Raw genomic sequence first — 23,650 nt, 5'->3', positions numbered from 1 at the left:
CTACTTCCAGCAGATCTACAGCCTCAACTCCAGGCTGAAGTGGCCCGGCCGTAATTGCCCCTGTCTGCGCTTGGGAGTAAGATCTTTGTGGTAAAACGGCGTTCCAGTGAACATTATCTGTCTGCGAACCTTGTGACCGTACAGAGGGCAAGGTAATAACAGACTGGGTTTGCACTGCAACGCTGGCCAGCATTTCTTCAAATTGTGCCAAGTAGAATGCTTTGGATTGTTCCTCCGCAAAGATAAACCCTTCCAATTTGGCCATTTTTTCTTTCAAGAAGGCTAAAGAGCCTTGCATTTCCCTCATGGAGCAGTGTGTAAGCTCATGGCCTTTGTCCAAGAGGTTGAATATTCGTGATATGATCGGAAAGTTGAAAGGGTCATTTGGAGATGTGCCAGCAAGTAAAACTTCTGGGGTTGAGGCAGACCGTGCCTCCTCTTTTTGTGTACAATGGCGGCAGCCTCACCATAGCCCGGATTCAGATCAAAGACAAAGGGCAAGAGATTCACGGGTGGATCCTTAACCACCCCATAACTATTGTTGTGAGAGAAAGGCCCACCACTTCCCTCTCCCCTTACTGGAGTTGAGGGCTGGTCCCTGTCAAGAGTGCTGGGTTTATTACAGCATAGTTCTTCAGGTAGGTGAAAGTGGACTTGTTCACGGAAGGGAAAGGACCTCGAAGCTGGTGAAGAGGGGCCCAGGGAGAGACGCACCCGTTTTTCCAGTTCAGTCATTAGTGTCGGGGCTAACATAGAGGTGTCAGAAGCATGGGGGAAGCCTTCATAATCAAACCTCGGCGTGCAGTTGCTATCGTGAACATGCACAACCTCACACGCCTCCACCTCATCATTTTGATTAGCATCTTGCACGGAAAAGGTCGGAAGCAGCACGGCCGCAGGGGAGCTTGTGCTCAGGGGCTCAATGCACAAGACTAAAGCCTCCATTCTCGTGGCCTCAGGTGCCTCTGCTTGGTTGATAACTAGCTCCTCCGTGACAGGCAAAGATGGCATCAAAAGTGGTGATTTATAATGGGAAGTGGATAAGGTACGAGTACTACTTGGCAGATTAAACCTTCCCGATTTCCCTTGGGTTTTTGGAGTTACATCAAGCTTAGAGTTGCTTCTCAAGACCCGGCTCATAATCTATACCCAACCCCCATTCCCACTGAAGAACTGTTACACAACTATTGTGTGCTAGATGTCGGCAACAACCGGTTTTATACAGATGTTGTATGAGGGCAAGCAGGGGGCAGATCACAGTAATAGACAACCTAACTAGGATGTGTACAGAAAATATTCAAATGCCCAGTAAAGTCAAACCCTATGCAAAACACTTCATTTAGCAGCACCCTTTCACCCTTGGGATGCCAAAACCCGGCACAAGGGCTTGCCCCAATGCGCCACAAGCCCAAGGATCAAAGGCGTAGAGCCTGCAGTCTCCTGAGGCAGTAGTGGAATGCTCAAGAGGTCAAGCCGGCCCACGGTATGGCATGACCCCCAACAACGGGGCCCTATACACCTGCTGTGCTTTCAGTTAAAGTTACAGGTCCAGGTACTGAGGCGTTTAAGGCGAGCAATAGGGCAAGGCACCGCGAACAGCAAACAGTACTTGGCAGGTACTTGGTGCGCGGCGCGGGTGCACTAGAATGCGTCTATTTGACGAGAGTCGAACCACGTCACTTGTCAAAGGGGGCGGGGCCACCTCATGCAGGATACGCCTCGAGGTCAGGCGTGCTGGTGTTACCAGCAAAGACGTCCTCCAGGCGAAAAAGTCTGTGCTTCAGCACCGCAGCTACTCCAGTCAGTAGGGCTGTAGAGTGACGGCAGCAGCAAATCCGAAATGTTAATAGCGGAGTGGCAGCAGGCAGCAAACAGTACTTGGTGCGCGATGAAGTATTGGTCACGAAGGACAGTGCACAATGCACAAGTGCTATTTGGAATTCTCCCCTCAGGCCCCACACTTGCTTTCTTTAAAAAAATGTGGTTTTGTTACAGAAAGATATATCTGTGTTTTCCCACAGCTGTGGACAACAGTGATGTTTATTATTATTATGGAAAATCACTGCAACATCATCTTGCAACATCTTTAAATCGTAAAGTAGGAATATCAGGGACGTCGCAGCACAATTCCTAGAAAGTAGTGTGGTTCTGTTTTTTTCAAAGATCCATGGCCCATTACATGCAATGGCTGTTAAGTAAACTAGCAGGGAAATCTAGAATAACGTTAGTGGAACAGGAGATCTGTGATGCTGAAAATGATTCCCATTGGTCTCTTGGGATTATTTGATGCTTTTTGTTGTGTGGGGCATTTTGGCTCATGGCAGAGTACCCACAAAAATGGCTTTGAACAGACACTGTCACTCCAATTTGTAGGTAAGGTTGTTGTTCCCGCTCTTAGCTTTTGTCCTCACTGTGGAGAGATGGGCTTTTATTATTATTATTAAATGTTTTTATAACGCGCTTAATACCCAAGTTCGGTTTCTTAGCGTGGATCTGGGATTCAAACCTCTGTTGCATAATCTTGCTTCCAAGACCAGAACATTGCCCATGTGCTATCCTCCGTTCACAGATAGAAGCTTTTACGGATAGAAGCTACTTTTAGCCTCAGAGTTTATTAGTTAGGGGTATATTATAGGTATATTTGCTATTTATAGTGGATAGCTTCCATGGATGCCTTATCTTTTGAAGCATCCTCCCAGGCATGGACTACTTTGCAAACTTCTTCAGCCACCAGAGGATTCACTGCGCCTTCCACTACCTCAGTTCCTTTTTAGCACATGCTCAGGCATTGCTTTAGAATACCACCATGATTTGTATTACAAGCTACATCATTTCCTGAGCCAAAATCTTGGAATTCAGACCTTGGAAAGGCTGAAAGAAGTCTTCCAATCGACACTAACAGTTTGTCTGGTGCTTAGGCCCAGATTACAACACAATTAAATGCTGCTCTTGTCAGTCTGGGACATCAATAGCATTTAAGAAAAGTGGCCAAGATCTGTGTGGCCTTTCACAAAGCCAGTATGACTTCATGCAGTGTATCCACCCTATATCTTGGGACTCAAAGAATTCAGAGATTTGGTCTGAGGTGCAGCACCAGGAACTGTTAGTCTTTCAAAGAATAGTTCCACCTTCCCCACCAGGAGACTCTAACATCAATCCGACCTTCAAGCAGGATGTCAGAGGAGGATACACCTACCTGAATACCTGCTAATTGGGTGTCATTTCCTACTTCTTCATCCAATCCACAAGAATGGGAACCTGTTCAGCAGAATTTGTTGAATATCTTTAAAAAAGACCCTGGCAACTCTGGTTTCAAAACCAGTGCTAAAACTCGGACTGTTGGGGTCCCTTGTTCCAACCAACCAAGGCTGAAAAGCTTGTTTCTGTGGATGGGAGATGGTCTTTGTGACCCACTATCTCCTGCTTTGGCACGTCCGCCATTCCCTAGTTTGTCAGCACTGGTCTGTGCCAATCTGTGAATCTCTCACATTTAAGTCCTATCCATTGGATACAATATAGGCATGGGATTCAGAAAACTTCACTGGGGTGTTTTGTGCCAGGACGCAGACAATGAGGGGCTTGCTACTGACTTGACATAAGCCTGCGGGTTGGCATGTCACTGGAACGTGGCCAGTGGCGTTGGCAACCTTTGGTAGTGTGATTATGCCATTTCAGTGCACTTTAGACAAGGGGTTAAAATATTTGGGTGCTGCAGCCCGTTTTGTCATACAGAAACAGAATGCCTTGACAGACATTCTGGAGCAAGATGATGGAAGGAGACCTTGAAGTGTTTTAGGTCGAACATTGCTGTCAAAACTGACGCTTTAGCAAAAACACACAAAACATAGCTGTGGTCCAGTAAACTCTCACAACAAAACACAGCCTGCTACTAAAGAACCCAGGTTTGTATCCGCAGACTCAACCCCCTGAAAGCCTGGAAGTATAAGCCTCCATGGCTGGCACAGAGATGACTGCCTGGTTGTCTCTTCCTCCTGCGAGGAAGTCTAAGAAGGTGGGCATAGACGTAAAGGTTTCATGCCTTGGAGTTTGGCCTTGCACATTGGCTTGTAATTCCCATACACTTTGAGACATGGTGAGACAAGTTATAGTAGTTTTGCCTACAGAGATGCTAGGGATGTGCCTGCAACTTTCCAGTGATGGCAAAGAGCCAGTGGAGCAGATTTTACAAACAAGACTTTATTTAGCTGAATGCTTACCAGGTCCCATAGGCAAGGGCAGTAGTTCACAGGCATTCAAAGAGGCAGATAACTGGTTTCTTATCTGATGTCCAGGGAAAATTGCTTGCTATGCCATTTGGTGGAGCATACTTGTTCAAGGTAAACACAGATGACCCGCTAGACAAAAGTCCTAGTAATAGGGCCAGTAGTGCAACAGCCCTCTTCTTGTGCAAGGGTTGTATTAATAATGTCATTCATACAAAAGTATAGCAGTGTCTTGAGGCAATGCCTCCACCACCTCAGTTGCTCTAGTGGTCCAATTGTAAAGCCTTGTTTAATTTGGAATCCTTTCAACACTGTACATTCATCGGAAAAGAAGGGTATTTGTTTCCATTAGGAATGGAGAAACCTCTGCCTGACACCTGGGCCTTACATATAGGTTTCCAGGCATATTGCCTTAACTTACTGCAAAACCAACAGCCAACGCTGATTCTCGACCCTGGCCACTTTCAACACCCTCTTAGTGGTGGAAATGTCACCTCAAAAGAGAACATTGAATTGCTGCCTCTTTTGGACGGTGGAAGGGTTGGTATACTCACTACTTTCTGATTACCAAACATGGGGCTGGTCTGAAGTCCACCCTGGACTTGCACATGTTGAATCAGCTATTTTTATAGTATGAGTTCTATGTGCTGATTCTTTGCAATATCCTATAAACCAAGGACTTCAAAATTGATTAGTGTCCCTGGACCTGCATGGCACCCACAACATTGGTATTTTCTGAGGTTTATGGTGGGAGATAGACACTTGGTGTGTAGCCCTGCCCTTTGTACGTGCAGCAGCTCACCTCCAGAGAGGTATTGCCTGTGTCTTCCAGTAATTGGATGACTAGCTGATGTGGGTGTGCTCACGGGACGCTGGTCTTCAAATACTGCCCAAGATGTGGCAACTGCTCCAAAGTCTGTTTTTCTTCCTCCACTTCAGAAAGCCTTATGTCTATCAGTTTAGGAGACTACAGTTCCCTAGCGAAGTGTTTGATACAGAGGTTAGTGGGGCTTTCTCTATGGAGGATCGGGTCAAGACCTTCCATCTGATGGTTGAAATCTTTTAAAAGAGTGCCTAGGTCCCTGCTTCAACTTTCCTCAGGCTTCTGGCTCTTATTGCATCCTGCATTGTTCTGGTGCCAAAGGCCTGACTGAGGATGAGATCCCTCCAGTGGCTCCTGCACATTTAGCCATCCAGTTTGGATAAACAAGGTGCACCTGGTTCGGGTTAAAGATAAGGTGTCAGGATTTCAGTTTTGTCCCTGTGGGGAAATTCCTCAGGGGAGAACTCTTGCATCAACCTTGGCCATAAGCCATGTGTTAGGGATCACCCTATCCTAGTATGTCGCTTTACACAATGACGGAGCCTCCCGTCAAGCACCAGAAGACGGTAGAACTCAGGACCGTAGATGACGAGTTCTTCCTACCAATGTACCTCTTGGTTGTTCAAATGTGACAATCCAAGGTGTCTATTGATTGAAAGACAGGAACCCCACTGCAACGCCACAGGCTGCAGGGCAAAAGACACTATTAGTACCAAGGCAATACTCACAAGAATAATAAGAAAATGAGTAAGACCAAGCTAAACTCAGGGTGTTATAAGTGTCCCACACAAGCCAAACTGATGATCATTCCTGAGCGATGCACCAATGATTTTGGAGTAGTAAACAATACCTATAACCACAAGAGAACTGTTCAGGATGAGACCATGTTAGATACTAGTATCAAATCAGAAGGAGTGTTCCTTACCAGCTATGGAGTCAGTCAAAAGTCAGCAATGTAGGCCAGAGAGGAAGGATTCCTGAAGAAGAGCTGGGGTGATGATGAAGTCCCAAACCTAACCCGACGGCACAAGGATGCCTTAATTTGATGGATGAGGCAGTCTCAAGTCGTGCAACTAAGGAACAGTATTCCAGATTCCAATCACCAGAAATCACGTGGAAAGAAATCCGGAAACCCAGGAGTGAAGGAAGCAGTGTAGCATGCATAGTCGGAGAAGAAGTAAATCATACAATCTGGGAACCAGTAGGGTTTGGTGTTGAGCAGGCGAAAGTTGTAGCAGAACGTAGACAGTTGCAGTCCGTGTGGCAGGCAAAGGGTCTGGCAACGTGCGGGTCAAAGGCTGTAGCAGAACGAAATGCAGTTGCAGTCCGTGTGGCAGGCAAAGGGTCTGGCAACGTGCAGGTCAAAGACAGTAGCAGGACATAATGCAAAAGCGGTCCGTATGGCAGGAAAAAGGTCTGGCGATGTGCGGGTCAAAGACAGTAGCAGAATTGATGCAGAAGCGGTCTGTATGGCAGGCAAAGGTCTGGTAACGTGCGAGGCAAGACAAAAGCAGAATGTAGGCAGATGCAAACGGGATCCAATAGCAGGGAAAACGCAGGTCGAAAGTCGGGACGAGCAACTCAACGGACGCTGTTCCTAAACCAAACAACTTCATTCAGAAGTGCTGAATGTTGGCTGGGGGTGTGTTTATGATGCGTCCCTCACATGACTTGGCTGTACGTACCTCCTTACGTACATCACGTGTCGAGGTGCATGATTCCGCTTCCCCAATCGCCATGGCAACTTGTAACGAGTGAGGAACAGTGCCTTCTGCCAATTTGGGGGAATATGCTTATGAAAGCGATCATAGGCATTCTGAAGCACAGATCGTTTCCGTGTGCCGGTAGTGTGATTACGGGCACAAGGCTGTTCGTGCACACAAGCAGATGAAATCCTGACAGCATCCTCCCCCAAAGGGCCCCCCACACTCTTTGAAGCCAGAAAACGAGAAACCAGGAGAGGAGCATTGATATTGTGCTCCGGTTCCCAAGTCCGGTCCTGAGGACCGTAGCCCTTCCAGACAACTATGAAAAAGCACACACCCGATGGAGTTTTACGTCCAAAATGTCATGCACTTCGTACTCCTCGACACCATGAGCCGTGATCGGAGGTGGCCGAGAAGGGAGCCTAGTATCCGGAAGACATGGCTTGACTAAGGAAACATGAAACACTGGATGAATCTTTCAGGTGGGAGGCAAGGTCAGTCGTATAGCTAGGGGATTGATGATCTTATCAACCACATACAGACCTACGTAATGGGGTAACAAAGACTTGCAACCTGGCATCTTCAGATTTTTCATGGAAAGCCAGACCCGCATGCCAACCCTGTAGTCAAGGGCAGGAGAACGATGGACAACCACAAATGCCTTGGAACGTTCCTGGGCATCCAACAGATGCTGCCTGATGTCTCGGTGCAGAGCAGCTAAATCCTGTACACAAGCAAGGGCGGCTGGATTGCTCAGAGGGAAAACCGGATCCAAAGGGAAAACACAAGGATGCTGGCCATACAGAGCAAAAAACTGTGACAACCCCGTAGCAATGTAGGGAGTTGTTGTAGGCGAATTCAGCCGCAACCAACACCGACAACCGGGTCTCCTGGTGTTGTAGAGTAAGACAATGGAGGTACTCCTCTAGGGTAGCATTAAGCTGTTCGGTCTGGCTGTCCGTTTGTGGGTGGTATGCACTAGAATATCGTTCATGTTGAAGCAAGACGTAAGGGCCCTCCAGAAGCGGTAAGTGAACTGCAAGTCACGATCCGTTACTGTAACGTCGGGTAATCCAAACAACCTGAATACATTCTTAAGGAACAGATCCGCAAGTACTGGTGCAGTGGGAAGATCACAAAACGGCACGAATATGGCCGTTTTGGTAAAATAGTCTAAAGAGCATACTCCATGGACGTTGTGGAACAGGCAGGGGTTGCAGAAGCCCTACAGGTTTCATCGAGGCTGATTTGCATTGAGCACATAAAGCACAAGAGGATACGTAAGCTGCTATGTCTTTTTGCATTGATGGCCACCAGCACCACCGTCAGAGGAGGTCAGGGTTTTCTGCCAGGGAGTAAGCGCAGCGAGCACCGAATCATGGTACCAGCGCATGGCAGTACGTCAAGGGTTGATGTTTGGGAAGTAGACGCAACCTTGGACATAAGACAGATTTTGAACGATGTCCATGTTGTACTCTGCCATTTTAGGTGGTTTTTTGGAGGCCCATTGTTGGATGGTACTCCTAAGAGAAGGTTGAATAGTGCACCCACACACCACCTGGTTTGGGAGAAGAGGAGAAACATCAGGCACACTGGTTGGTGTAGTGTCATGCATTCGAGAGAGAGTGTCAGATTTTAAATGCATGTGCCCAGGTCGGTACGAGATGTTGAAGTCGAACATTGTGAAGAACGCATGCCAATGAGCATGCCGAGCCGTTGAACATTTCACAGACTTTAGAGCCAGCAGATTCTGATTATCGGTGTACACTTGCACCTGGTGAGAGGCTCCCAATCGGTGATGCCTCCATTCCATGAAGGCACCCCAAATAGCCAATAACTCACGCCCCATGATTGTGTAATTTCTCTCATACTGTGTCAGTTTCCGAGTGAAGAAAGCGACTGGTTGCAGCACGCCCGTATCCGAACATGTTTGCGACAAAATAGCACCTATGGTCACGCCCGAGGCATCCTCTTCCACGCAGAAAGGTAAATCCAGATTAGGATGTTGCAGGATAGGTGCAGGGGTGAAGGCAGTTTTAAGAGCGTCAAGCGACTCTTGCGCCACTGATGACTGGTTAGTGCGATTAAGGGGGCTAGCACCAACGAGAAGGACCTAATGAATCGCTTATAAAAGTTAGCGAATCCGAGGAAGGATTGTAATGCTTTTATGTTGCCAGGGACTGGCCATTCCAGGATTGCCTTAACCTTGGTGTGGTTCATCTTTACTCCCTTACTGGTCAGATCATCGCCAAGGAATTCCACTTCCGTGGCATGAAATATACATTTCTCGAGTTGGGCGAAGAGATGGTTCTCTCTCAGGCGTTGCAACACCGAGAATACATGCAAAATGTGCTGATCAAGAGACTGAGTTTAGATCAATATGTCGTCCAAATAAACCACTACATATTGATCATTCATGTCCCGGAACATGTCGTTCATAAAGAACTGAAACATGGCCGGGGCATTGCAGAGCCCAAAGGGCATAACGCAATACTCAAAAAGGCCATACCGCATCTTTAATGCGGTTTTCCACTCGTCGCCTTCACGCATTCTGACAAGGTTGTAGGCCCCACGCAGCTCCAACTTGGTGAATATGACCGCTGTGCCCAACTGGTCCAAAAGCACGGATATCAGAGGCAAAGTGTACTGTTGCGGATTGTAACAGGGTTGAGGGCCCTGTAGTCGATGCAGGGTCTCGGGTCCCCTTCCTTCTTTAGGACTAAGAACAGAGGACTAGCCGCCGGTGACCTGGAGGGTCATATGAACCCCATACCAAGGGCCATCTCTGTGTATTTTTTCAGTACCTTGTTTTCCCTCTGGGTGAGGGAATACACCCGACCCACAGGGACCTTGGCTCCTGGAACCCGGTCTATAGGGCAATCATAATGTCTATGCGGGGGTAGCTGCTGAGTGTTGCCTTTATTGAAGACATCGCTGAATGCTTCGTATTCCAGTGGAAGAGGGGCAGCTGTCACAGCCCCGGCCACCAGTGCAGCATCGAGCAAAGGAACACTAGGTTTTGGCGGACTGTGGGTTATCGTGCTCATGCAATGTGTCCAACATAGTTCAGATAAGAAACGGGCGTTATGAGCAGACCAGTCTATGACCGGGTTGTGGAAGGAGAGCCAAGGAAGACCCAAAATGACTTAGTACTGTGGGGCTGCTATTAGGTCAAAGGTAATTGTCTCCGAATGGCCACATTAAGTGGACATCTGCAAAGCAATGGTGCGTTCGGTAACCAACCCCGAGAGTAATGTGGTGCCATCTACCGCGTTAACAGTTTTAATACATGGTTTGGGGACAACAGGAATACCCATCTCCCAGGCGTACTGTATGTCCACGAAATTGCCTGTCGTCCCTGAGTTAATGACCGCGGAAGTGTCCCAGGGCTTGCCCAAAGGGAACAAGAATACGACAGGAGCGTAAAAGGGAACCAGGCTGAGGAGTACGGGGGAAGTGCACTCGACAAATGGACTCCTATTGTCGAGCTCTGTCATTTCCCGCACGCTTAACCGGTCTTTTAGGACAAGGTTGTAGGAAATGTTCAGCAGATCCACAGGAGAGAGAATAGTTCTTCTTCCTCCTCCTCGTTTCCCGTTCTGCCGAAGATAATGGGCACCTTATTGCACCTATCTGCATAGGTTCGCTTGCTCCAGCGCCGGAGGTGTCAGAGCGTACGGAAACTGGAGGAAGGGGTCTCTTCTCACCTTTCCTTTCGGCCTTTCTGGCATCAATCTCTAGCACCAGTTCCAGCAACTCATTGAAGGCCGTAGGAACCACGGAAACAGTAGCCACAACGTCTTTAAGGGACTCAGAAAGGCCTTTGTAAAAGACTGCAGCCTTTTTCTCCTCCGGCCAACCGCTACCAGTTGATTGAATCTTGCTAAATAATCCAATAGAGACGTGTCTCCTTGACATAAACCAAGTAAATCTAGGTCTGTGGCCTGAGATTTGTACCGTGTGTCAAAAACACAACCCATGGTTGTGATTAGGGCATCACAATCATACAACAGGTAGCTGCCCTCTTCCAGTAAAGGATTGGCCCATGTGGCAGCAGTTCCGCCCAGATATGACAAGATAAATGCTGCTTTAGTGGTGGAATCCAGGAAAGATGCTGAACGGCACAAAAAATGAAGGCGGCACTGGTTGATGTCCTGAAAGCCTCAGGGTCCCCATTGAAGCGCTCTGGTGGAGCCAAGGGAAACTGAGCCGACATCAGCACAGGAACGGGATCCTGTCACAGCAATCAATAACCTGAGCTAGAGGGCATTGCAGGAGGGGGTGCTTCAGCACCCAAAGGAAGGGATTGAAGGGCATTGATACAGCGTTGAGTGGCCTCATTAGCTGCTGTGATATCTGCCCGGAGCTCTGAGACCAATTGAACAAGGTTTGCCAGTGGGTCAGAGGATTCCATTGGTGTAAGGCTTCTGAATTTGTTAGGGATCACCCTATCCTAGTATGTCGCTTTACACAATGACGGGGCATCCCGTCAAGCACCAGAAGACGGTAGAACTCGAGACCGTACATTACGAGTTCTTCCTACCAATGCACCTCTTGGTTGTTCCAATGTGACAATCCAAGGTGTCTATTGATTGAAAGACAGGATCCCCACTGTGACGCCACAGGCTGCAAGGCAAAAGACAATATTAGTACCAAGGCAATACTCACAAGAATAATGAGAACATGAGTAAAACCAAGCTAACCTGGGGAGTTATAAGTGTCCCACACAAGCCAAGCAGATTACAATCACTGAGCGATGCACCAATGATTTTGGAGTAGTAAGCATTACCTATAACCACAAGAGAGCTATTAAAGATGAGACCAGGTTAGATACTAGTATCAAATCAGAAGGAGTGTTCCTTATCAGCTATGGAGCCAGTCAAAAGTCAGCAGTGAAGTCCAGAGAGGAAGGATTCCTGCAGAAGAGCTGGGGTGATGAAGTCCCAAACCTAATCTGACGGCACGAGGACGTCCAAATGATGATGCACGAGGCAGTCTATAGTCCGTGCAACTAAGGAACAGTAGTCCAGAATCCATTCACCAGAAATCGCGCAGAAAGAAATCCGGAAACCCAGGAGTGATAGAAGCAGTGTAGCGTGCATAGCCGGAGAAGAAGTAAATCAGACAATCCGGGAACCAGCAGGGTTTGGCGTTGAGCAGGCGAAAGTTGTAGCAGAACGTAGACAGTTGCGGTCTGTGTGGCAGGCAAAGGGTCTAGCAACATGCGGGTCAAAGACAGTAGCAGGACGTAATGCAAAAGCGGTCCGTATGGCAGGAAAAAGGTATGGCAATGTGCGGGTCAAAGACAGTAGCAGAATAGATGCAGAAGCGGTCTGTATGGCAGGCAAAGGTCTGGTAACGTGCGAGGCAAGACAATAGCAGAACGTAGGCAGATGCAAACAGGATCCGATAGCAGGGAAAACAAAGGTCAAATAACTCAACGGACGCTTTTCCTAAACCAAACAACTTAATTCAGAAGCACTGAATGTCGGTTGGGGGTGTGTTTATGATGCGTCCGTCACGTGACTTGGCTGTACGTGCCCCCTTACGTACGTACGTCACGTGTCGAGGTGCATGATTCTGCTTCCCCAATCGCCATGTCAACTTGTAACGAATGAGGAACGGCGCCTTCTGCCAAGTTGGGGGATTATGCTTATGGAAGTGATGATAGGCATTCTGAGGCACAGATCGATTCCGTGTGCCGGTAGTGTGATTACTGGCACAAAGCTGTTCATGCGCACAAGCAGACATAATCCTGACACCATGGAGGTGATGAATGCTTAATTGAAGGTTTGGGAGCCAACCTGGACAGCCTTACCATGAGTGGCCAGTGGGTCCTGAGAGACAGAGTACAAAGCACATCAACTTATTGGAGATGGGCCTGTTCAGTTGGCCCTGGGGACCTTTCCACCATCCATAAGAGGCACATTCACCCAGATCTTGATAGACAACACAAGTGCTTTATCTCACCCAGGGGTGTTGTGGGCTCACTGCCTTTATGCTTGGAAGACATACATTAGTAGTTCTGGGACCTGTACAACGTTTCATTTTTGGCTACTCGTCTGACTTGGGAGGGAATAGCCATGGCGGATGCATTAAGAAGACAGTTGACAGTTTTATCAGATTAGGAGCTCTGCAAAGACGACGCTTTGGCTTTTGGGAGACTCCTCAGCTGGACCAGTTATCTTCCAGTGTAGGCTGTTTTTTCTCCAGTAAGTTTTCCCCAGGGAGTTTCCCCTGAGAAGAATCTTGGGAGATGCGCTAGTAGCTGATTGGAAATGTAATCTCCTTTATACTTCATTTACTCTTTCCCATTAGTTTCCCTTGGTGTTCAGATGATTCAGGAAGCTTCGGTCAAACCATGATATTGATTTTTATCTCCCCGGATTGGACCAGGAAGATGTGGTACGCAAATAATCTGGACATATCCCTTTATGGGTTTTGGTGACTTTCAGGGTGGGTTTATCAAAAGCAGGGAGGAAGATTCTGAATCTAAACATTGTGAAACTTCATGCTAACGTTGAAAAGCTGAATTATTGGGATGGTTTTGCTCCCAACAGATTATGTACATTGTTATCTGTGTGGGGATCTGAATTAAGTTAATTTAAATCAGTAGATTGCTCAAGTTTCTAACGGGTGCAGTGGGTACATCCTTTGATCCACTGGTCTGCTCCCTTGCTTCTGTGTTAGAATGTGTGCTGTCCTCACAAACATCTGATACATCCAGTTCTTAAGTGGGATGGCTGTCACACAGGTAGTTAAATAGAAGGGGCCGCAGATGGGCAGGCACTGTAGGAACTTCTCTTACTAAGCAAACTAGCAGCTGAACGCCTGCACCAGTTTACAAATGTCAGCAGCTCTCCGCCCCCTAGCCCAGTGTTTCTTTTGTGAGACGTTTGTGCTAATTTGGCTTTGAGTGGAAATTATGCAATGGATGAAAATCATTTGAATCTGTTCACTTGACTTTCCTTTGCTTTGTGAATTGTTGCAATAACATGTTCTATTTCTTTTTACTCATTTTTCCAGCACCCGAGCAAGTAAACAAAACTGTATCGGATACCTTCATGCACTTTTTTGTCAGAACTGTTGGCCATTACGCCTCCTACATCAAGAGGAGCAGGAACGAACCAGCCAGGTTTCAAGAGAAAGCGTTCTGCCACGATATCAAATCCAAGTCAATAAGAAGGTTTGTGAAGAAACTGGTGAAAACGCAAATGTTTTCAATATTCATACAGGAAGCAGAAAAGAGTCCAGCTGCACAAGAAGGTATGTATTCTTGAATCAAGCGATGGGCTGTTGTATTTTTACTTCATTGTTACAGAATCTGCACCAAAGAAAATGTATCTACGTAGTCAGTTGCTTTCTTCAATGGTACGGGCTATGCATATTACATTACACGACTTGGCATCATGGGAAAATAGTTCTCGGAGGTTGCATTGTAGGGCTTCTGTCCAAATATGTCTGGCTAACTTATGGCTGAGAGAGAAGCAAAAGGACGCGTGTCAGTTTAGGTCCATAAAACCTGTCTATCTGTGGCCTCATTTCAGTTCTTGGATTTGTAAGTGTCCTTGTTATTATTATTACATTTTTTTTATTATTATTACATTTAAGTGCTACAGACCCTTGGGTATCTTAGTGCTCGACTTAAGCAATCACATTTTCAGAGAATACTCCTCAAATTAAAATGTAAACGTTGCAATAAAGTAGTGTTGATTTCTTTTTTCTAAACTGAAGAAACCCTTTGATCCAAAAAATACTTTACAAGAAAGTATTACATTGTGTAGCAGCCATGATCATACAAGAATGGCCGAAACCGCACATTCTTTTAAAATGGGAAATGTGGACTGTATGTCGTGGTTAGCTCTCTATGGACGAGTGTTAGTATGACATTTCATTCATAATTTGAAGTCAGGATTTCTGTATAAAGCTGTGTGGTGTGATAAACCTGAAGTTGTCTTCCTGACTAGTCCCCGGGGATCTGTCATCCAGGTGGCCAGGACACGGACGTCACTATTGGATCCAGTTCCTCGGGGTGGACCAGTGAGGGAGTATCACTTGGATGGGGGGTCCAACGGGAATGGATGTGGGACACCAATGGGTGAGACACGGTATCTCACTTCTTATAGCACCTTTTCCCCATTCTACCGTCGTAGGATACTCACACTCTACTCCCCCCCCCCCTTCTCGACACAAATAATTTTGCGCACCACGAAAGACGATGAGCAAACACCAGAGCCGTTTACTTGGCATGTCCCACCACAAGGGTCAGGCAAAGTCAGGCAATTGACCAGAATCACACACACCTGACGGAACTTTCCCTCCTCCGCAGGGATAAAAGGTGGTGCACAGGAGCACAAGACGAGCAAGGCAGACCGCACGACGAGAGAGCTAATTCAGTACAGTTCAAGAGGAGGCGAAAGACGGGCTGAATCGAGAGGGTGACGAGGAGAAAAGCAACATTGCCCTTTCCGAGCCAGGCCCGTGACACCTCCACGGAAGGAACCGTAATACCGTAAACAATAGCCGGCGTGCGTTGCAGCAGATGTCAACGGTACACAGGGCCCTCCTCTGCTGATAACCAAGCCGGGGAGAGACGCTTGCCACCGTGATACCGACTTTGACTCCAGAGACAAAGAAAGCCAAGCAGTTTATCACAGCCGGTGACTCGAGGGGAGAGCCAATAAGAAACAGAACTGTTTTGAACAAAAGTAACAAACGGCTAATTGAAGAAAGTACAAAGAACTGTTCATACACGAGGGGAAAACCAGCTACAGAGGAGTCGGGCACTATGTCCGTGCTCACTCGGAAAACTCTGAGCGTCTACCCTATTGTTGAAACTACCATTATGAGAATGCCTTGGGAAACGAAAGAAAGGGGACAAAGTGGTCATAAAGGTGTCTAGTAAAATGCTCTGTACAGGCGAAGGTCTTTGACCGGCAGATGATTGTGAAGCTAATGGAAGTGAATCCTGCATCGTAAGAACTGTTCAAGAAATGTTTTAGATTGGCAAAGTTGCCAATTGTGAACCCGACGGAGGGATGCTGATAAAAGGTGGTGAAGCGAGATGTACCAATGAATAGTGTGACGAGTGAATCCGGCAGAGGGATGTCCACAGTGAACTGTTTAAAAAGTCATTAAGATTTGTAAATGTCACAGATGAGATTGTGTTGAAAGCCGTAGTGAACCCGATGGAGGGAGGCTAATATTCAAGAAGGTTCTGAGCCCGGAAGAGGAGGATCCAAGGGTGAAAAGGCATCACCCAACGTGTAAGCAGAAAGGAACTTATGTTTATTATTTCTGGAATACATCAGGTCCCCGCAGGCAAGAGACGTTTTGTAGAAAAGAGCCTTAACCACCGAAGGTTCTGATAGCTGAGAGCGGAGCTGTTGGCTCGTGCTGGGAAAGCTCGAGTGTGTGATGTGCTCTGGAGTCCTGCCTTGTCCAGTGCTCAAAATGTGGGGAATGGAGACCCCGCCTACTGCATCCAGACTTATTATTTGTGAACACTTATTTCATTCTTGTGAACCTTATCCCACACTCTGTTTGTATTTAGCGTAAGGATTGGCAATAGGTTTTTCTTTGTATAGGCCATTTTATTTTGTCACAGCACCACTAGGACTACCTTATTATTATGTGATGATTGTAGCTTGCTCCCCTCTTAGATTTAGTTTTAGATAAGGCGTTTTCCCAACCCGCATATACAGTTTAATAAACACCCTTGAACTGTGATCACTTCCGTCTGTCTTTACTTTTGCCACCATGAGTTCCTTACACTGTGTAAGAGTACAGTGCTTACAAATAATCCTAGATTTGAACAGGAGCTAAGCTAATGTAGCTTTCTCAATTGTTTGTGCATCAGGGAATATTTTATAATTGTTAAGATATTGCGTTACATATTCAGTGTTGCCACCGTAATGTGTGTTCCAGTAATCGAACTTGGAGATGAGAATGGTCTGGCGATAGTGACACAATGTGATTCTGAGAGAAGATGGCTGTTGGAGATTGATTGTCGATCCTGATGGAGAGATTTCTGTATAACTGGTAATTGCCTTTTCAGAGACTGTGGTTAGAGACCAAGAGGAGTAAAGACTTGCCAATGATCACCCACCCATCTTTCAACCTCTTTGAAAATTCATAGTACTCTGTTTTTGTTGGACTTCTAATAATTGCAGAAGCTACATGTGATCGGCGTACCATCAGCATAGTTCTGTTAAACCTGACCCAAGTCTGTCCGTAAGTTGTGAAAAGGTTTAATATAGAATTTAAAGCGAGAGGATGCATGCAACAAATTGGATTCTGCTCCCCAGGAGTCCAAGGATGGATAGGGGTAAAATGGCCTACTCAGCCTTCACATTTCAACAAACTAAAAATCAATGCAATCATAAAGGTAAAACAGGGACCGTTAAGAGATATACCTCCTTCACCTTTTGTGGTAACATGGGCCGAGGGAAGGCTATGCTCTTAAGAGAGGTGTGAAGATGAGTGACCCAAACACCACATTATCACAGTCCATAATAAAGGGAATGCCCTATCAAGGTTCTATAAAAATAGAAATACTTTAATCAAACACACTATGTGCACGTAGAATGAATGAAAACACTGTATAAAAACCCACCCCAAAGGAAGAACAGAGAAAATGCGACTGTCAAGTTTACACTTATAGACTAACCTGAGGTCGTAGAAGGAGTTCTTAAGGAGAATATTTGGAAGATCCCTGTCTCTGTCAGACATCTGAATGAGAATAGAAGGTTGTGCAGGAACAGGGAAATCCCCTTAATGAAAGGGAAAAATCCCTATGATGAGCTCTGAAGTGACGAGTAAAAGTGGTCTCGGATTATCCAGCGGGATAACTGATTCCTTTCCAGCAATCTCAAAGAGGAACAGCAATCATTGATGGTTGAAGGAACAAGGGGGACAGAACAGGACACGAAAATGAAAGCAATGAGAGCAAGAAAGGAAGGTTAACTTCGTATTCACCGGAAACATGGACCGGTAAGCGAGGAGCGCAATGATGGTGAAGACCGGCAACCACGGCAAAGAGCACGGATGCAGTACTAAGAAGAAAGACTGGCAGTGCTAGGCATGGGATTACACCATGAAGGTAATAATTGCAGCCAAGAGATGAAAAAGAAAGGCTGCGGCAGAATGTTGGAGTGAAACACACGAGTGAGAGCTGAAAAGAGGACAGTGAAAATGCAGGAAGGGATGAATGAGAAATGCATTGCGTGTGAAAAAGGACGCCATTAAGGGGACCGGCTAGAGTTAGAGGGAAAGCGGGAAGAGAATTACCAGGATCCGGAAGCTTGGAGCTAGGATTCTGCTGCAGCAACGTGAGAACGGAGCGAAGAGCAGGGTCCAGGTAGCAAGCCACAGGGAAGTAGCAACACAGCGATCCATGGTTTGTGCCGTTTTTGAATTTCGCAAGTCCCCCTGCTGGTTGCGTGGAATAAACTAGACCATTTCTTATCCTCTTGAAGACTTCCTGATTTGTCCAGTTTCGGCGGCCATCTTGAGTTTGGTGATTGGTTACAGAATTGAATGTGTTGTAACCTCCATGAGTTCCAGAGTTTCCAGGAGCAAGGGTGATTTCTGACAGCGACAGACTGGAGAAAGTAGCACTCTGAGCGTCAATCCAGGGGTGGTAGATAAAGTACTAAGCACAAAAATGATATCTTGGTTGAATAAAAACAGGAGCAATGGTCCCCTAACCAATCTCTAGGGCCCCAGTAGACTGAGGGGGCAGTTCAGAGTCTTAACAATACCTGGATTCAGTTCTTGGTGGGCTGACGCAGTCCGACCCAGTGTCAAACTTAGGTGCAAGCTGATCAAGCTCAGTTCGGGCACGTAGGCTTGTAGAGGCTCCAGCAGTAAGCCAGCGAAGACTGGTGTTCTGTATGGTAGAAGAGCGGCTCTCAAGAATGCAAGTTGTGGTGGTCCCCGGAATGCTTCATAGTTGGCCAGAGTGTGGGGGCTTTAGCCACCGGAAGGGGTCAGTGTGTGACGCTCCAGTGGTTCTAGTCGACAAGTGACAGTCGTCAAAATGTTGATCTTGGGTGCATCGATGTGCGATCGATGAGGCAGCAGTTGTAGAGTCAGCTGGGTCGAGCCGTGGTTGTAGACCCCGGTGAGAGTCGGCACGTGACTCTCCAGTGATTCAGTTCGGGTCCTGGCATTGAGTAGTCCCTAGCAGGTGACGAGCTTGGCCAGGACACGGTGCAGTGTCGAGCTGCCTGAAAGTGTAAGCAATGTTCGATGTTGTGGAGGAGCACAGCACCCAGTGCCAGCAACTTCCCTTGGGTTCTTCGTGCAGTGAATATGGAGCGACAAGTTTGGTGCGGTAAAACAGGGTACTTTGGCTGGCCTCATACTCTGGTTGCTGTGATGCCCTCTCTGGGGGATTCGAGTATAGGATGGTTACGTTCAGGGTCTGCTAGGCTAGCTCAGGAGATCCCGGAGCAGAGTGGTAGGTCCTGACCCACAGCAGAGGTTACCCCCGATGTGCCCTGGTAGTGGTAGGGGACAGATATTCCTTCTGTCTTGGATGATTCCTTCTTTACCTCCGGCTGAGGGCTTTGGAGGGTGCAACTCTCCCTAAGGAAGTACAGTGAGGTCTTCAGAACGAGTCTGCAGTCTTAAAGGATCCAAGAGGATCTGAGTAAATCTGTTGAAATGGTGAAAGACCCCTTATTTTAAAGGCACACGCCATCAGGTGATTGTACTAAAGCTAGCCTGCCTTAGTGGCCCAATCCCTTCTCTTGAACCAAGTGGACTTTGCTCTTCTGATGTCTCACCCAAAGTGCTTTTCTCCAGAGGAAGTGGAGGGGACAGGAGAGAGGGACAGTGAAAATCAAGATAGTGGAAACCTCCTTCTATTGACCAGAGCCCCCCTGCCTATCGTAGTCCTGCCCTATTCCCTTCTCACTGATATGATATGATGTGGCATTTATAACGCGCCTGTACACAAGTGTTTCTAGGCACGACAAGACCAGGAGGGGGAAACAAGGGAGGACAAAATACTGATCTTACTAGACGTTGTCATTCAGATCGCACAAGTGCGGGGAAGGGGAGCAGTGTCAGGGGGGGGGATCACAAAGGGGAAGTGCAGTTAACTCACAAGTGCAGCCAGCGGGTGGCTCATAAGTGCAGAGAGATGGGACTGTAGGGTTGCAGATACAGACCCTTCAGTGCAGGGGAGCCTGGAGGCAGTGTGAGGGCAACTGGACATGCAGGAGCCTGGGCCAGAGTTCAGATGGTGACCAGTGCGCGGAGCAGTCAGGTGCATCAGCAGGGGAGAGGAAGAGAGAAAGCGGAAGTGAAAAGGAAGGTCTTGAGTTGCTTCCGGAACCGGAGGTGGTTCTGCTCAAACTTGAGAGATGCAGGGAGACTGTCCAGAGGGAGGCAATCCCTGCTTGGAGAAGCATCTGACCTTCAGAGAGTTGGAGGTGGATGAGCGGAGAGCTTGAGAAGGAAGATGTTTCGGAAGACAAAGTTGGTGGTAGAGCGGTCCCAGACCCCAGAAAGCCTTGTGGACAATGTAGAGGGTCTTGCAGCCACGAGGAGCCAGTGAAGAGATTTCAGAGCTGTAGAGATACGATCGCTGGGCTTGAGGCCAAGGACAAGTCTTGCAGTCCTGTTCTGGATAAGTTGTAAAGGTCGAAGAGTAGAGGCAGGAAGATTTAGAAAGAGGCTGTTGCAATAGTCCAGCCTAGAGAGGACCAGGGCTCTGGAGACAGTGAGCTTCTGGGAGAAGGTGAGAATAGGAAGAATACCTCTGAGGAGGGTGCAGCTGACAATTTGACGAGATGTCAGAGATGTGAGGAAAGAAGGAGAGGGTGGAGTCGAAGATGACACCAAGGTTCTTAGCCTCACAGGAAGGAGCAGAAAGAGGGCCCACAGTGGGCAGCAAGAGAGAGAGGAAAGGAGGGAGTGGGCGTCCCAATGAGGAGGATCTCAGTCTTACTGGCATTAAGGTAGAGAGTATTGGCGGCACACCATTATTGAATTGCCGCCAGCCTGGTATGAGAGAAGAAGCAGAGGCGGCTGAGGGGGGCCTGAAAGAGAGCAGAGTGTCATCTGCATAACATTGAAAATTGGGGCAGAAAGAAGCGATGCAGTGGGCAAGAGGTACCAGGTAGTGGTTGAAGAGCCAGGGAGAGTGGTTAGACCCCTGGGGGAACACCACAAGTAAAGAAAGAGAGGAAAGACCCCAGTTGGACCTGAGTGGGTGGGTCCATGAGAAAGGAGGTCAACCAGGCCAGGGCCTGATCAATCATACCAAGGTTGTCCCGGAGACGATGGAGCAGGATGGCATGATTGGCCGTGTCAAAACCAGTGGATAGATCAAGGAGAATGCGGACAGAAGGAAGATTAGAGTAAAGATTGGAGAGAAACTCTTCACAAGAGTTTGGGAGAGCAGTTTCTGTGCTTCTGGCAGCTCTGAAGTCAGACTGGTGGTCATGGAGGAAACCAACATATTTAATATGTAGATGAAGCTGGGAGATGACCAGATTTCCAAGAGTTTGTCCAGGGAAGGAGTGAAGGAGAGCAGGCGATAGTTAGCCAGAGAGCAAGGATCGGCCGAGGACATCTTTAAAAGGGGGTGCACAAGAGAGTGTTTAAGGGATGAGGGGAAAGTTCCAGTGGCAAAGGAGTGATTGCAGAAATCAACCAAAGTTGGAGCAAGGGTGTCGATGTGGTGCTTGATGGATCTAGATGAGATGGGGAGAACCTGCTTTGATGAGACTTTCATTGGTCGGACTTGTCTCGAAACATCGTCAGGGGTGAACAAGGGAGAGGAGGAGGAGGAGAAACTGCCTCAGACGGGCCAGGAGTGGTAGAGGAGGAGGAGGAGGAGGAGGAGGAGAGGAGGAAGAGGAGATAGAGGAAGAGTGGGTGGACAGGCTGTCCTGGGTTTTAGTAGTGAAATGAAAGGACACAGCTGTGCAGAGAGCCTCAGAGGGCACAGGAGAGGTAGGGACTGCAGCTGGATTGGCTAGCTCCTTTCAGATTTTGAAAAGTTCAGCCGAGTTGTTAGATGCCGCAGAGAAGCAGGCTTGGATGTAGCCTCTCTTCTTAGAGAGGACAGAGAGTCTGTACTGCCTTTGGAGCAGACGGCAGGCCAGTTTGTCAGGGGGTGCGCCGGAGGCCCTCCACTTACTCTCTGACGCCCTACATTTGCTTGTAAGGGCAGCGAGGCCAGAATCGTACCAAGAGTTGCACTTGAATTTGGGCTTCAAGCGGATTCTCATGACAGGGGCAAGGACATCCAGAATGTTAGAGATACAGAGATGAAGGTTAGAGAGGGCTGTGTCAGAGTGTGAGTCAGCCAAAGGTGTAGGAGGAGGAGAGAAAGTAGCAGCAAAAGCCTCACCTGACACACGCTTCATGGGTCGGATGACCGAAAAGGTAGGTGGGAGTGCTGGAGTCTGCTTGACCTGCCGGGAAGAAAGGAGAAAGTGAGCACTCCAAGAGAGAGGAGTGGTGAGAGGGTTAGACAAGGGGAGGTCTGAGGAGATCAGAACATCCAGGGTATGCCCTGCACAGTGAGTCGGGCCAAAGGGACGAATAGAGAGAGAGGGAATCGCAGAGGTTGCGAAAGAGTCCTGAAGAAGGGCTGGCTGCATCCAGGTGGATATTCAAGTCTCAGAGGAGGAGAAGTTAGGAGGTAGATGCAAGGAGGAGAGGTCAGCCCACTCGGAGAGGAAGAGAGCGACCTGGCCAGGCGGCCTGTAGATAGTACCCACAGTGAGAGAGAGGACAGGAGAGATGGAGAGCCTGCAGCCCAGGCATCAACGAAGGAGTAGTGCTGCATTTGAATGATAGAAACTCTGGGAAAATCAAGGCTACACCCCTGCCGGGGCAGTTGATTCTGAGTTCGGAGAGGATCTTGTAGCCATGGGGAAGGACGGTGTCAAAACTTGTGACAGAGCTGGCTTGAACCAGAGTAAATCCAAATCAAATTCTTCCAGGAGATGTCAGATGTCAGTGGAGTGTTTGACAGCTGAACGAGAGTTGAGAGTAGCGATGTGGAGCAGGTTGCCACATTTGAAGGACTTCCACAGGGTGTACCTCTGGCCTGTACCACCCCTGGAAGTGTTGGAGGTGCCTGAGGATGGGCAGAGGAGGAAGTAAGTGAAGGCATGGTAGTCAGAGAGGGAGAAGAGCGTGCTATAGGGGTGGCAGAGGAGGGAGGCAATTGGGTGGCCAGAGAAGCATCAGGGGGTTCTGAAGAGGTGGAGGCGGCAGAGGAGCCAGAGAGGGTTAAGAAGGGATAGCAGGAGAGGAAAGGAAGTAGATAAGACACAGGAAGCATCTATCAAAGAGGAGGAGATTGGCGTGAGGGCCCTGGACCAAGACGGTGCCATTTAAGTAGACATTAATAATGGTCTTAGAAGAGTGGAAGGGGGCCAAGGGGCCTCCCACCGGGTGCCACCATTAATGGGAGAAGAGGAAAAAGGAGAGAGAGAAAGAGACCATAAGGGGGGGGTCCATAGGCCTGGAGAGGGAACGACAAAGAGTATGTCGCTAACGGTCTGTCTGAAGGAAGCACTGGTATAGGTATCCGCCATAGGGAGGCCTTTGTTGACGTTGCCGTTGCCTGATGATGGTGGGGATGGCCTGTGGGGTCAGAGGGAGAAAACACATGTTGGTGCATGCTTACCTGCTTTCTAAGCAGGGTTTCGGGCCTGGGTCCTCCTGGTCCGAACAGGAATTGCCCTTTTCTTTGTCTGCCCTTCACTTCGGACCCCCTGGCGAGAGACGCCCTTGATCTAAGAGTTGAGAGCAGAAAGGAAGAGGCAGGGCTAAGAAGGTGGGCGGGACTTAGGCCAGGTGACCTAGATACACTTGCACCGGCTCCCCATCTGCAAAGGAAAAGAGGCTGGTGTCCTGCTTAATTA

The 23,650-nt window shown here is 48.0% G+C and overlaps 1 protein-coding gene across 2 annotated transcripts in view; it reads left to right on the top strand.

Moving 5' to 3' along the window:
- DENND2D (DENN domain containing 2D) overlaps window positions 1–23,650 on the top strand; it is a 964,922-nt gene that overhangs the window by 846,607 nt on the left and 94,665 nt on the right. For both annotated transcript variants that reach the window (XM_069633670.1, XM_069633672.1), the window contains exon 11: window positions 13,779–14,018. In XM_069633670.1, the coding sequence (XP_069489771.1) occupies window positions 13,779–14,018 (240 nt within the window). The remainder of the gene's footprint in view (window positions 1–13,778; window positions 14,019–23,650) is intronic.

Source organism: Ambystoma mexicanum, chromosome 13 (assembly GCF_040938575.1).
Source record: "Ambystoma mexicanum isolate Mex_15411 chromosome 13, UKY_AmexF1_1, whole genome shotgun sequence".
Lineage (NCBI taxonomy): Eukaryota > Metazoa > Chordata > Amphibia > Caudata > Ambystomatidae > Ambystoma > Ambystoma mexicanum.
Note: the sequence above shows the minus strand (reverse complement) of the source record. Positions and strands in the feature narration are given on the sequence as shown.